At 36.0% G+C, this 16,401-nt stretch overlaps 1 protein-coding gene across 6 annotated transcripts in view; it reads right to left on the bottom strand.

The window, feature by feature from the left end:
* Window positions 1-16,401, bottom strand: part of POLR3B (RNA polymerase III subunit B) — a 115,241-nt gene that overhangs the window by 79,096 nt on the left and 19,744 nt on the right. For 4 of the 6 annotated variants that reach the window (XM_023527339.1, XM_023527341.1, XM_011386997.2 and 1 more), the window contains exons 9-12: window positions 14,080-14,188; window positions 6,509-6,631; window positions 4,187-4,306; window positions 196-330 (exon numbers count right to left, since the gene is read on the bottom strand). In XM_023527339.1, coding sequence (XP_023383107.1) covers window positions 196-330; window positions 4,187-4,306; window positions 6,509-6,631; window positions 14,080-14,188 — 487 coding nt within the window. Of the gene's footprint in view, window positions 1-195; window positions 331-4,186; window positions 4,307-6,508; window positions 6,632-6,724; window positions 6,867-14,079; window positions 14,189-15,836; window positions 15,988-16,401 lie in introns of those variants that run through there. The other 2 variants (XM_023527342.1, XM_023527343.1) reach the window with 2 other exon arrangements.

Here is a 16,401-nt window from a genome sequence, read left to right as displayed (position 1 = left end):
TAACATATTTAAAGAATTAAGATAGTTTTCATAGTTAAAGAAATTCTTAAGAGAGAGTAAGTCATGTGTGAAATATTTATACTTCAAATATATACAATCTGTATACAACTGTCTCTTCCTTCTATCTAAAATCAAAACCAAATTAATTTTTATTAAAGAAAATAGGATTTCCCCCACATAAAATAATTTAATCACCTGTCCTGCCAATTCCAATCGCTTGTTACCATAATAGTCTCTGTCATCAACTTTATTATCTCCTTGGGCCAGAATTACTCTTCGCACCATCACTGCAGTATAGATACACTTGGCTCGGAAATTGAATTCTTTAACCTGTAATCAGAAATTAGAGAAAATTGTTGAGATAATGCACATTAAAATTTAAGGTACCTCAAGAAAAGAACCAATGTTATAAAATTTAAATAAGAAAATAATTAATTGTTATGATTCTCTCTAGTCCAAGAAATCTAACTAGTCTATAAACTTTCTGAGAGATGAGATGATGACTTTCATCTGTACTCAGTAGCTAGGGTAGCTTTTCTTCAAAGATGACCACCATCAACTCCTTCCCTCTCTATATATGTTTCACGTCTCTCCTTCATTAGGAGATGGAATCCATCACCCCCTTCGTGTTGGCCTGTAAACTAGCAGTTTCCACTTCTTTTCTCTTAGAATCCTGAAGCGCTATGTGGAAAGTCCAGGACACTCTGCTGGGAATGGAAAAGCACTGGGGAGCCAGAGATATGAGTGAAGAAACCATCTTGGATGTCCAGCCCAGTAGAGCCTTCGAATGACTCCAGCCTCAGCTGCTGTCTGTCGTGACTTCATGAGACTCAAGATAAGAAACCCTTTCCCTGACTGTTCAGCCCAGTTGAACCACAGAATCAAGAGAGCAATAAGCAGTATCTTAAGCCATTAAGTTTTGAACATGTTTTGCAGCAACAGACACCAGGAATAGTACCAAAACGTTATCTGGCACTCAGATATCTACTGGATGAATGAATGGACTGATGAATGAACCCACCACAAATGTTCTATTCAATCTTCTCTAGTACAAATCCTGAAATCCATATGAATGAATCTGGCCCAATCAGTAAGTTAAATCAGAACTGATTAAATAATTGTACTGGTTTGCTTGGGGAGACAAAAACCTTAAGAAATGAGGTAAATCCTGTATCTACATCCAAAATAGTGAGTTCTGAGTGTGTGAGCTAAGCTTCATCCAATTTTAAGGAATATTTTATAGATTTTTCTATAGAAGACCCATAAGATATGCTTTACTTTCCTTAATCATTGAGTAAAATCTCAATGAGAACCTACAGAGTTTATCGTTATGACAGATAATGATTTAAAAGAACATCAGCAACCCTAACTCATTCTCCCCACCTTTTGACTACGATATGCTGAAAAGTAAGCAAAAAACCTAGGTCTAAATTGAACAAATGAGTTAATTAGTAGAAGAACCTTCTAATCTACTGGCTGACATCACTTTCTAGTACAATGCCAATAGTTCAGAAAGTCCTTTGTGGGATGTTAACCTGTGGATTATCTGAAAGAGGGAGAGACAGAAGACCTACCAACTGAGCCTGGAACACTGAAATAGAACTGCTGTCGACAAAACTCTAGAGTCCTTTTAATATTAACCTTGAGAAAAGAGAGGGCATCTTAGGGAGACTTAAAGCAGTGGTTTCCAAACTTTAGTGGGGATCAGAATCACTGGAGGGCTTGTTAAATAGATTGCTGGGCCCCACCCACAGAATGTCGGTTCAGTAGGTCTGAGGTAGAGTTCAAGAATTTCTAGTTAAGTTCCCAGGTGATGCTGATGATAACTAGTCTGAAAAATGCCCTTTAAGAACCATGTCTCTGAGGACTGCCTGGTCAGGGTGCCAAGCCAAAGCCCCTGCAGGTCACCCTCCAGCACAAGTGCTGGGGAATGCTGACTGTCCCACCCACCTTTCCCCCTCTGTGAGGACACATCCAAACCACTGCTCCCCAAATTCAAGTCGTTCGAGTTCCACCACCATGATTACTGCCATATCTTAACGCTTCCATTATTTACTTAATACTTTTGTTCAATTTTTAAACTTATTTTTAAGTAAGTTTCATTCTATACAATACCGCGAGATCCCAAATACCATAAAAATAGATTTGATGTGCTAGTTGCATTTCTTCTAACAAGTACATAATTATTTAAATTAAAATGTCCCTGTATCACCTAAAATTGTTTCTAATATTATACTTAGTTAAATCTCGTCCTAAACCATTCTGGAAAATGAAGGTCTTTTTCTAGTTTACCTATTCTGACTTAACACCTCACAGGATTATGTACAACAAAACTTTAAAAATGGTGGTTTAGGCCCATTGCAATCACATTCAAGTGCCAATGTGTAGCTTTATCGACTTAAATAAATACATGTCAGTATAGCCAGCATTCTATGAGCTAAGGCTCTTTAATGGACCAAAAGTTCTCTATAGTTACACAAAGATTAAGTGAGGCCTCTAAGAGAAAGTCTGCGGCCACGAAGGAGAGCTGGGAAACCATGCAGCTTCACGTGCATCGTTTCGCTGCATCATCCCAACAACCCTGGGAGGAAGTGGTATTAGTTTCATTGCACAGGTGAGAAAACGGAAGCTTAGAAAAGTTAAGATTTGCCCAAAGTCTATCAGCCAGGAAGTAAGAAACCAGGATTTGAACCCTTGACTCGCTGGCTCCAGAGCACTTATTGTTTCCATTACTTATTTTTGGTGTCTTGAGTTTTAAACTGTTTTTCCAATCACCCAAGTTTAAAATTCAGTTCAGACCCAGCTTTAACATTAAGACTTTTCTAATTCTTGGAATTAGATCAAGGGCACACAAATAAATGGCAGCGAAAGGGCAGAATCAGAGGTTTTATTTGGCTAACAAGATGTTTCGAAAAAAGACAATCGAATCAGAATGTGTTTAGGTGATCGCTGTCCACTTCCACAGATCCCTCGAGTTCCCATTATTTATAATCAGCCCCTGAAAGTGAGCTTGCAGCCCCTGAATTAGATCATTCTCGAAGAGTACACATTGTGGCTCATCATAAACCAGACTACTTGGTTAACAAGATAGGCTACAAATAATTCTGTAATGTAGAAAGTATAGCATACCTACTAAATGGAAATGGGGGAAAGATGACTCTTACCAACATGGCCGATCTGTTTAATGATAAGTTAATAAAAACTAAATATTAAGCACTAGTTCAAGGGTCAGAAGGTGGGTTCTAGCTCACTTTCTGACCACTAACCAACTGGGTGACAAGGCTAATCATCTACCTTGTCTGGACCTGAGCATCTTCACTGTAAGTGAAGGAGACTTAATAATGTAAACTCTAAAATTCAAGGTCTAAGACATGAACTCATCCAGTATATTAAAAAGTATCTATTGTAGTAACACCACAGTGAGAATGTACTTCATTCCACACAACTAAACACTTAAAAATGGTAAATTCTGTTACGTATATTCTATCACAATAAAAGAAAAGTATCCATAGGGGCAGGGCACTGTAAACTTGTTTTAACTTATTTAAAAACATCTAAGACAAGGGAGTCAAAGGTACAAACTTCCAGTTATAAACGAAATAAGTCACTAGGATGTACTGTACAGCATGGCGACTATAGTTAATAATACTAGATTGCATATCTGAAAGTTGCTAAGAGATTAGATTTGAAAAATTCTCATCACAAGAAAAAAATGTGCAACTATGTATGGTGATGGATATTATCTAGATTTACTACGGTTGCCATTTTGTAATATATGCAAATATCAAATCATTATGTTGTACGCTTGAAACTAATATAAAGCAGTATGTCAAATATACTTCAATTTAAAAAAAACAAACAAACATCTAAGACACCATCTCTATCCTTTGAAGCCATGAAATCTAGTAGCAGCATTAACATATGTATGAATATAAAAAACTATAATTTTAGATCGAGAGATGAACCATGAGAAAATAAAAACATGATGATGACATGTTCTTCGAGTACAAATAAACTATTGACAATGGAAGATTATTTCCAGTGGTGCAGTCTAGTCCTCTTTGAGATTCTCTCTTTTCTTAAGGAACTAGACTAAAATAGTGCAAGCTAGTATTCGACATTTTTTTAACAGAAATGCACAGACTCCACAATCTCCATCATTCACAGCAGTGAAGATGTTACTCACTGGGACATGGGTCAGAATGGTGGACGCCAGGAGCTCTCTTGCTTCTTCTATCTTGGTTTTCTTTGGTCCACCTCCCCACATTCTTTGCCTTCTTACTTTGTTCCCTATATATTTTAATGCCTATTAAAAAAAACCAGAATATATTATAATTATGTTTAATGACCTCATACGAGAGATTTTATTAAGCACCTACGCATACATAACACTAGAAGCAAAAAAGACAAGGACCCTGGTTATAGAGAAAGCTGTCTTCATTGAATTTTGGTTTCTAGTTTCCTTGGGAAAGAGGCTAGAGATTCTCCACTTCTTAAAGGAAGAAAGAGAGGAACACAGGGAAACCTGGTATCCCATCAGATGTAGCAGAAAGTGACCTTTGGCTTAAAAAACCTAATAATGTTGTCAGGGTTTCACAGTGTAAGAGCCCACCCTGTTCATAATAAGCCAAGATGTCACCCCTAGTATACTCTATCCTCCCAAAATGGTAATAAAGGATTTCTTCTCTACAGAGCAGGCCCTTGGCAATGAAGACATAAAAGGCACATGACCAACATACGGCAAAAAGCCTTTGTTAGCAGAAGAAATGAGGAGAGACTAAAAAGGAAGGCATTAAAAACAAAACACTGGTTTCAAGCAACCCACTAAAATGCCATGTCGTCAAAAGTTCTATAAGTGTATTTGTTACATTTTCCTTTAAAAAAAACATAAAATATTCACCTTGCCCTAACTCATAATATATGTTGAGCTTATCATTTTGGATTATGTGGGCCTCCGCAACCTTTTATTAGTTGTGAATAATTAATCTATGCTTTAATCCAGCATACAGAGTTTAAACCAAACTTCCTGTTTGTTTTTCTCATGGTCCGAATATTTGTCTTTCTTACATTAACTAATTGTATATTCCCCTCATCTTTTAACTGAACATCTCTAATTCAGTGAGCTAAAATCTTCTGTCAGTATCTATTTAAGAGAAATAAATGAAGTGATTTTTCCAACCCACTGTTTAGCCACTGCTCAAAGAGCTTCACAGTGCAAGGGTAATGTGACCAGCGATGACGATGTTTGTAACAAAATGAATAACAGATTTCACTGAATCCACTAGGGTATCATTCAGGTAAATTGCTCTTCCAGGGCATTACGCAGCTTTAAAGGATAGAGTGTCTCCCCAAATCAAGCCAATTCCTGGGTATTTCTTAACATTTTTCTCTTTATGTTCTCAGAACCCCTGGACAATATAATTTCAGTGTGTAACAAGATTCATGCTCCCCAAATATTTTACTTTCAGTAAAGACCAAAAATAGAATCTCCTAAATCCAAACGGCTTTCCCTGATGCTGCCTACCCAGTAACTACGGTCGACTATTAATTAACTGCAGAAAAAGAGGAAGGCAGTGATGAGAATAATCCCTACTGACTTGTGCTGTGAAATTATATATAAACTTGCATATGACAATAACCTTCCCACATGTTTAGCTCAGTGCATGAAAATATCAAGACAGGTCTGATTTTTCAGAACTCGCACTGACGGATATAAGTGGGAAAATGCTATTTCTACAAGCATCCTAGGTGACAAGAAAAGAGTAGCCTGGAATTTATACCTTATTGTAAGTAACCCACAGAACAGACAATGCACATATGGATAAATAAGAACTCTATTGTGCTTCTATAGTAGGGAATCCCCACCTCCCATGATGGCTATGAAGAATGTCATCACTGATTTCCACTTAGCAAAACATTTTACAAATGTGGGACTAAAAACTCTAAGTAAGGCTGTTATATATCTTACGCATATACATATAGCTCCCTATTTTCATCTTTGAGTCTTGTACTAAATCTCCATGTTCCAACTGGGAGTGCCTGAGCGGGTCGGTGGAGGCTCTGCAGTGGTTCTCTTGCTAATACACTGGGAATTCAGGAAAAGGAACAGAGACCACATACAACTGGATGCCAGAGCCGTCAGAAGTAGGGAGTAAAAAGAAGAAATGCATGAAAAAAAAAAACCTACACTAGAGTTCCTGTAGTTTCAAAATATATATATCATTCAGGCAAATAAGGAAAAAGAGAGTACTTGCTATCATATCAGAAAAAAGCCTCCTGGCCACATACCCCCTTCTAAGTTAGACATTGCAGGCTGATGATTTATCCAGGCACACTCCACCCTCCAATCCCTACAAAAATGAGTCACAGAAGCTTCTCTGCCATTCTTCCCATCTCCCCAACGCTCTTTTCAAACCTATACCTCAAAGTCATTACATCCGATACATTATCAATGGGCAGAATTAAATGTGCAATACCCTTTCATAGCAAAGGGCATGAAAAGACACACCTGCATCTGTGTGAAAATCTGAGCTTTCTGGCACTCTTCCAAACTGGGCCCGAATGCAGCCATCACGTGCTCCTCTGTTCCAATCATCTGTACAATTTCCTGGTCACTCTCAACACCCATGGCCTAGGAAGGAAAGAAAAGATAGAAAGAGTGTTGGCTTTGTGTTAACTCACTGACATTTGCTTATGCTAATTTGGCATTGTTTGTGGGTATTACTTCTAAGCAAAAGCTCGCTCTTTTCTCAGAAATGGTGCCATCTGGCATTGGCAGCCATAGCCCAAGCTGCAGAAGAACCTGAAACAGAAATTTTGATTAGGAAGAGGAAAACAAACATTCTCAAGCACTTTTTACATGTGAACTATCTTCTCAAATTTATAAATTTCCTATGAGTTTCATCATGAAAAAGGAAGCAGCGAGGTATAATGGAGACACTGGTGACAATTCCAAAGGCAAACTGGAAAAAAAAAAAAAAAGAAACAAACAAAACAGCCAGAGAGCAGTAAATCGGTAAACGTGTACTGGTGAAAATAAACAGAACCCCAATTAGATTTGTCAAAAGATTAATTTTTCTGAGAACTGTTGAATCATTCACATTTAAGCTAAAAGAATTTTTCCTAAGGGATGTTTTACCTCACCACTATTCTAGAGATATCAAGCTATACTTTATGCAGGTTTTAAAAGAGATCTTTTAAAAACTAAGAACACACTTAACAGTTTTAAGAAACCCACTTATCTTAAGTGTTTCAAGGTGGCAGCCGGCAATGCAGGTCTTTGTAGATTCCATATGGTGCTAAGGCTCGCTCCTTCACACATTTGCCTGGAATTCTGCCATACCAAGAAATAGAGCATAATCGCACTAACCCTCACTTGGCAGAGAAATAATCTGCTTCTTAGAAGTTAGGGGAAAAGTTATGATTGCATTAAAATTCTTCCTTTAGCTATGCAGAGAAAACAGAACCAGGGATAATTGTCTCGTTAGGCTTTGATGCTCTGGTTCTCAGTTCTCCACACAGGAGAGAGAGAGAGAGAGAGAGAGAAAGGTTAAATTGAATCCCAAGTTCCTTCGAGAATTCTGCCCTGAGTAAATGGAAAGGGCACCTCTCTGAGGTGTCTATCCTAACATGATGTCCACAACAGACCCTAAAACCACTACCGTCAGTCACTTCTTCCACCTCAGTTGTTTAATTTCTATAACAAGAGGACACAGTCGGGTCCCTTGCAGCTCAAAATTCTACAATTCTACATTTGAATTTTAGCCTGTATTCTGTAAACTTGACTTGGATACTTTAGGATCAGACGTAAACTTATTGAAAGTTTTAAAGTTTTGGGGGAGAGCTAAATACATGCTATGTCTCTTTTAGGCCAACTGTGGTGGTTGAAAAAATGTTCACCAGTACTTTGACACGCCCTTCAAAGGGTGAAGACTAATTCTCCTTCCCTTGAGTGTATTCTAAATTTAATAACTTACATCTACAGAAAAACGGTGGAAGTGACAGTGTATGACTTCTGAGTCTTGGTCATAAAAGGCACTGTAGCTTCCTGCTTTTTCTATCTCAACAGTGTGCTTCTTGGGGAAGCCAGCATCCACATCATAAGAACACTGAGGCACTCTATGAAAAGGGCCAAGGGTGAGGAACTATGGTCTCTTACCAAGAGCCACTGCCATGAGGGTGAGCCATCATGGAAGCAGACCTTGTAGTTCCAATCCGGCCTTCAGATGACTGCAGCCCTGGCTGACATCCTGACTCATGAAAGACTCTGAGCCAGGACCACACAGTCAAGCAACACTCAAACCCTTCACCAACAGGAACTGTGCTATAATTTGTTACTTAGCACTTCTGGAATTAAATTCACTATTTAAACTTGAAAAAAAAATTTAAGTGTATAACTTGTTTTGTTCAAAACTGTTCTGTTTAGTGAACAAAGAAGTTCTCAGGATATGAATCTCTTTTTTGTACTTTAGTTTTTGCATATTTTTATCTCAATTGACATGACACATTTATTAAAATGGACACTAGACATAAACTCCACTATTTAAATATTACATACGTTCATTAAAACACGTAGCCTTTTAAGGACTAAAGGAAAGTCATCCTAAAAAATTATCAGTCCTAATTTTTAAATGAAGGAAAGAAAACTAGATTATCTTTCAATTAAGCACACTGAGTTGCATCTACTCTGATGGTGATGGCATATATGTAGAACCATCTACACTTTTTCCTAGGTCTGCAAGTAGCTGGTCACAAATATCAGAAAAGAATATTTCTCTGTGAAAAGCTAATTAGAATGTAAGTTAATTTTTACCTGTCAACCTCTCCAAATAGTGTTATATGAGTTTCAATGCAATCAAAATATAAAAGAAACAATACTAAGGCAACTAATTTGCATATAATTTTATATTTAAAATCTTTGATATAAAACTTTGTGACAAATTGACTTCAATTTTCAGAGGAAAGCCCAAACACTAAAAAAAATCTATGTGGGACAGATACCAAATGAAGCATGCAAAGTGGTATAGCAGGAAACAGTCTTTCTCACTGAGATAGAAATAGAATTCTAAAGCTAAAATGACAGTAGCTTTACGGATCAGCCCTGTTTCTTTAGACATGTTAACCTCTAAATCATCTGAATTAAAGGACATCTAGATTATTTTAATAATTAATTTTTACTTCAGTCATCTCCAACTGGAAAAGACTACAGACTTGATTGTCTATTAATAAAAGCTCATCCTCATTTAACCTATGGATTGCCCCCTCAAGTTGCCCTGATGCTCAATCTAAGCAGTAATTTTGTAATTGCATAAAATTCTCGAGTGGCCTAACATGGATCCAAAGAGACTGCTTAGGCCCTCCCTCCAGATATTTCTAAGCTATGAAGCAAAGATACGCAAGCACAAGGTAAATGACACCATATGTGCAGAGAGAATGATCAGTGGCAAAGCTTTCCTCTAAAAGGACTGAACTCTTCCTATATCTGAAATACACCGAAATAAGGGTTATAACTAAGTCAGGTCATCATCAAAAGCGCTCTAGCTCCAAAGACTGAACTGACTTTATTATGACTATTTAGCCATTAGAAGTCACAGCTACAAATAAATGACATATTGCTATGGAAACGATAGCAAAATGCCCAACCATTTTGCTTTACAGACATAATTTAGACATCTGAAAACTAGCTTTATACGGAGCTCTTTGTACTCTAGATATCTGAAATCATTTCACCCAACTAATTTAAGTCAAAAGTGAATGCTATATAATAACCTTAAGAAAAAATAGCAGAGACAATACATTTCAGCAGAAAGTCACCTAGTCTAGCAATCAGCAATAAGATCAAAATAAGGAGACGCGTTCTTTAAAAAAAATAGCATGAAGTCTTCCTTGAATATCCACTAAGTGTGACTAAAAGTGTGACTTTTAAAGACAGAAAGAATACTAATGAGCAGAAGAGAACGATACACAGGATAATGGTGACATGATGAAATATATTATGTGAAAGAGAGAAAGGGGAAAACTTCCTAAAACATCTAATATTCAGAAATGTCTTATTTTCCTTTAAAGTAGACAGAAGTCAACTTATTATCAAAAGCAGTCCTAACAGATAATAAAAGAACTGTGATGGCCCTCTTTAACTTTGTAATTTTTTTTTCTTTAAAGATCAAAAATTTCAACATAAGATGGCTTCCAAGAAACAATGCCCAGCACCCTTGAAATCTGATCTCCGCAAAAACTTTCAGACTGCAGATGCCATCATAGCACAACTGCTGAATACTTGGGAATACAAAATATAAAGTGGGGGAGATTCATGGGCAGGAGAACCTTTGTAGTGATTCGAGTCCATAAATAAAGCTGATCTAGGTCTTGAAAGCTTTATTCGTCATATTCAAACTCAGCATGGACTCTGGAAACCCTGCTGTTTCTGTCACTTTTAGCCAATTGTTGGTTACAATCAACAACTATCAAGTCCTAATGACTGTCAAGGATAGTGTTAGGGCCACACAACACAAAAAGAGAAATGATGTGACTTTTCTGGTATCCCAGTTTATTTTCCTGGGCTTCTGACATTAAATGTGTAAGGAGAACTAAGGAAAGAAAAAGATCATACTCTTTCCAAGCAGTCTCACTTTTCAAAAAAAAATACCATTTGCTCTTCACAACTACTCTCTTAGGTGAAATTCTCACTTTTTAGATGAATTATCCAAGACTCAAGGAAATTGGGAAACGCGCCCAAGGTCATATAGCTAATAAGTGGGGAAGCTGGATTTCAACCTAAATCTGTCTGATTCTAAGCTATCCAATACTCTATGCTAGCTCCCAGATAAAAAGTCTAAATAGTAGTTATCAAGTAAGTTTCCACCAAATTATTAAAACATCCCGATAGTGGGAGACCCAAAAAAGTGACTGAAATTTGAACTGAATATTTAAACTGAAAAGTTAGAACTGGAAATTTAAAAATATTTACTTTAATTCTTATACAATGCTGATTAGAAAGTAATGGATACATTTCAGGAGAAAAATGTGGCAACATATACCAGATTTTTAAAAGATGTAATTCCAGTCCCAGGAAGTAAGTCTCACAAAATAATCAGCAACATGCACAAACATGTATGTGTAAGGACACCCAGGGCTGTGCATTAAGAGTGAAAACTTGGGGGAAAAAATGGCACCTAAATGTCTCACTCTAGAAAATTGATTAAATAGGTTACATCACACACATGCAATTTCTAAATAATAACTACTAAAAGAAATGATGTAGATTCATATTTATAGACATGGAAAACTATTCATAATTCATTGTTAAGTGAAAAAATAAAAATGATGTGTATATTACAAAAGCAAAGGAAAAAAGGTCTGGAAAAATATATCTGAAAATGTAGTTATACTTTTCGGTGGCTTTCTAAATTTTTACAAGGCAAAGACTGTTTTATAATCAGAAAGGGAGTTGTTTTGAAATCTCAACTACTGATTACATAAAACTGCACATTGTAATTAATAGCCCATTATAAAAAGAATTTGAGTCAGCTATATACCTGTATACAACATAAATATTAAACACATTTTACAGAAGAAACTGTCTTATCAAATTTTTGTCACCTAACCCCCCAAAAAGCAGTTAAAAAAGATTATATGTATTATAATTAATTTATAATTTCTGGTCTAAGGAACGCAGTCCTGTGTATCTTCAACCAACCAACAACTTTGAGCACATTCCGTTTGATGCATGGGAGCATACTGCCCTCTGCTGGACATGTAATTCTACATACTTAGATACAATTTTCTTTACTAAACTCCACTATGTATACAAGACATCACATGGGTACTGTGGGATCTCTACAAGGAAAGTCAAAATAACTTCTGTGCTTAAAAAATATAAACCCTGAAGAAAGGTAATCAAAAGTGTATTTAAGGATTCTCTCTGCCCCCCCTTCCCCATATAATGGTAATCATCATAAAAAGAAAAATGGCACCACCTCATTTAGAGAACTCAAAAGCACATTAAGCTATACTAAACATAAATTTTTTTTTTCCTATAACCTCCTTCACATAATTGCATTTAAAATGTGGCTATTTCCTGAGTTAAAGAACCTGACTCGGCAACATCCATTCAATACCTATGAACAAAGGGCGTACTCCCTACCCCCCAACACCACTCTTATGTGAGGGGGTCTATTTCCCCCTGATTCCTATACTGTCACCTGGTTACAACTTTAACAGGACAGTTCAACTCCTACTTGTTTACTCCTCCGAGGCTTATATCCAAATGTCTTCCTTTTTAACCAATTTAGTTAATTCCACTTTAGAGGATCTCTTCCTGTTTGACTGCAACCCCCAAAATATTTCCACTATCATAACGACTGTTGAACAGAAATATTTAACTCTGAAATGTAACTAAATGATGAGAAATGATCAGAATCTCTTCAGTATTTCCTCAGATAATGAGTTCTTTATTTCAATCAACCTACTCATCAAGATTCATTTAATACCCATATACAGTTGATTATCATTATCCACCTTCTACAAAGTGTCTGACAAACCAAATTAATGAATACTGAAGCATTGATCCTAAGAAAAACACAGTTAGGTTCTTGTTTTATACACACACACACACACACACACACACACACACACACACACACACACATATATACATATATATGTAAAAAGTCTCAATATATTGTCTTGTAATATATTAGAGAGAGCTGATTCACAACCACCAGCACTGTGTAATTCATACCTGAACAAACCTTACCTAACAGACGCATTTTCTCCATAAGCGCATCACAGCCTTCTTGCGCTTAGGAATATTAGATCAGCACTACGTTTCGGGGTCATTTTAAATCACAAAATCACCAACAAAAGGCACAAAACTGCAAAAAACATGGCACTAAATAGACCGCAAAAAAGGGCACTTGTTTACAGTATGAGAGCTGAGATGACAAGGCAGAGTGTTGCCCTGTTTGACCTCAGCTGGGAATGTGCCTGTTTTGGTGGCTCAAATTTTGTACTGCTCCGTACCTATGCATGTCCATGAATAATTGTAAAAGCAACACGAATATTGATTTGCAGTTAGAAATAAATTTTATCAAGTAGGAGAACTGGAAAATACAGAATCCGTGAATGCTGAGGATCAACTATTTTTGTTTTGTTTAATAACTAATATCATAATTTAACTGTTCATAGATGGGAATAATATTTAAGTCTCAGAGCACATTAAATGGGTCATTACACCGTTATCTGAGAAGATGATAACATTTAACATTATTTTTTTGAGAAAATGTCTTTTGGGTTCTAAGCCAATAATTCACGAACAAGCTGAAAAAAAATTAGTTGTAGGTTGAAGATTTGTGTTTATGTAAAAACTCACCAGAATCCAGAACTCCATAAAAGAGAACATTGAACTTGGTCCATACTCTTTGACCTGGGAAATTCCACTACTAGGAAGTTAGCCTACAGATATCCTTGCCCATGTGTAACATGCATTATAGCAGTTTTGTATCAGCCAGAAATATAAATTTCTAGTAATGGGGGAATGATTATATAAAAGTACATCCTTAAATGAAATGGTTTGTCAAAAAGAATGTAGTAGCTCTGTATGAACTAATATAACACTATCTCAAAGACATGTTACAAAAAGAAAAAAGCTAAGTGTAAAAAGATATACAATGTATTTAAGTAAAAAATAAAACAATAAAACCCTACTATATACACATGTGCTTGTATATGCACAGACCAGCTCTAGAAAAACACACAAGAAACTAGTAGGAAGTTGAATCTTTGGGTAGGAGAACTACGCGGTTAGGTATAGGTGTGTGGGAGGCTTATTTATCACTATATACATCCTTTGGACCTTTACAACTTTTATCATCTATTAAAAAATAGGTTACTATTTTTAAAAATATCTGAACTCTGGTCTTACTAGCTTTCAACTTAAAATAGATTACATGACTGACAACTCAACTATGCCATAAATCTTTCTATTCTTAGAATCCCTTATGCTTCAAATTTCTAATTACATATGAAAATAAACCAGAGAAAGAATTCTTTATAACTTTCTGTAGATACCTGTAGCCTTACCTTAAATATAATTACAATGGGTATATCCTCTGACAAAGTATTATGCCTCAAATAAAATCTTCCTTGTTTCACAGCCATATTGGTTCTGCTTTTTTTCTCATGGGTAGAGCTAAAAGGAAACACAAATTGGTTAAACTGCATCCCTACTTAAGTTTCAAGTAAGTAACATGCAATAGCAATGTTCGTCAATCAATAAGGTTCAGCTGATCAGTAACAATCAGTAAGTCTTTCCTAATAGTTGCCTTTTAAAGATGCACAACCCTTCTCCTGCCCTTGCCACCTCCTTGAACATTTTAAAAGACTATGAATGTTTCTTTAGCTTGAGATTGTGATGGAAGTTTCATGAGTGAATGAGTGACAATCACCAATTCATTTTGACCTACTTCATTTTGATTTCACCCGAACTGCTTGGATCCAGTGTGAGGCATATATTGATAATTAATTTTATGCATTTAAAGAGAAAAACCTCTTCGAAATGAGCCTGCATCATGAGAAAACTATAAAGAAATGAATTTGTATGCCAATAATCCAATAAAACATCCTTATAGTTTTGGTATACAGTGAAGTCAAAGGCAATCTTCTATTGATATCACTATTAGCTATAAAATTCCTAATGAATTTAAAAACATTTCTAAGCTTTCATCAAACATAAACAGTAACGCACACTGATCACCTATACTGTTACCCAATCTACTTAAATAAGCTCTAATATCCTACATACTAACATTTACTCTGAAGTGTTGTCTCTGAATCACACACGAGAAAACCGAAGCTCAGAGAAGCTACATAACATTCACCCAAGTGCCTCACAGCTAATACACAAAAACTTTGGGATTCAAAGCTTGAGTGCTCTGGCTCCAAAAGCTGCCAACAGTGGGAAAATGTGTGTTGTAGGATTATTAGATCTGGGTTCAAATGCTGGCCACCTCTGATGGACGATGTGACCTGCCCTCAAGGCCTGTTACTCAGCTGTAAAAAGGAGATAATGCCACTTACCCTGGAGGATTCAGCCGACAAACTACCTATGTAAAGCACCTAGTATCCAGCCTAGATCCTAATAACTGCTCAATAAATGGCCATTATTGTTAGTTGCCTCTCCATCAGAAAGAAAAATGCAAAAACTGAGTTAAGCAGATCACTATAGGTTGTCAGAAGAAAAACTCTATTACATACTGACATCTTGCCTATGTCACAATTTTTTTTATTCCCAGAACTCATTAACCTCCAAATTTCAAATTACATATGATAATAAACCAGAGAAAAGAAGTTACAAATGTAACATAAGGGATGCTGTTGTAGAAAAGAGAGTACACTATGAAAGAAGCTGGTCTAAAAAACTAACAAAAAGATGTTAATTCCATGAAATTAATTAATTAAATGTTAAGTATAAAATAGTCTCTAATTATATCAATAGGAACAATCAGTAATAATACTAATTCCTAATAATAATTAGGAATACATATAAAAATGGTCAAAATGGAAAAGGAACATGAAAAACTGAAGTGTTTTTTTTATTAACATAAAATTCTACATAAATGAAATAACAAGTGGTCTTTTAAACAATGTCTCACACTTTCATCACAGAAAATTTTAAATCAATATTCTATGCTTACACAATAAAGTGAACACAGACAGTTTAAATATTTCACTGCCTATTATGCAGAGAAATAGCAGGGTATTTCCATATCAAAAGATAGCCATCTGATATTAATGGCATTATTACTATTTCTCAAGAACACCGTCTCTGCTCTCTGTACCTGGTAACCGAAGCACCAACTGTCCCTTTTCTGTCAGCCTCCACAATGATCCTGTTCTTAGACAGCTGCTCTTGGATAAGAATAACTTTTTCTACTCCTTTGACGATGAAGTAGCCACCTGTCCAAGGAAATAAGAGAAGCTTCACCACCTATTCTTCAAACACTGTTTTAGTAACCTCCTGACTTAGAGGTTCTCTTCTGGTGCTTCACAGCACTGGCCATCACTTAATTCAAAGTGGACTGCGGATACTGTTTTATGAATTGATGACAGTGTCGGCATATGATTTTATACACATGAGGCACAAGATAATAAACCTCTCGAGAACAGGAAATGCATCATTAGCACCTGACGTATATAAGAGGTGAATGAAAAGAACTTGTTAAATAAAATGGTCTTCAGATTTCTTAAGTAGAAAAATAACTGATGATCTTCAACATAAACTGAAATTTTTTTAACGAATCAGTGATAATGGTAGACTAAGACTAGGTTTTAGTACTGGGCCATAATACTATATGCTCAATAAAACTCATAACATTATCATATATATTTTTGCAAAGAATTCAG

This window comes from Pteropus vampyrus, unplaced genomic scaffold, assembly GCF_000151845.1.
Source record: "Pteropus vampyrus isolate Shadow unplaced genomic scaffold, Pvam_2.0 Scaffold16, whole genome shotgun sequence".
Lineage (NCBI taxonomy): Eukaryota > Metazoa > Chordata > Mammalia > Chiroptera > Pteropodidae > Pteropus > Pteropus vampyrus.
This window is presented reverse-complemented; position numbering and strand designations above follow the sequence as displayed.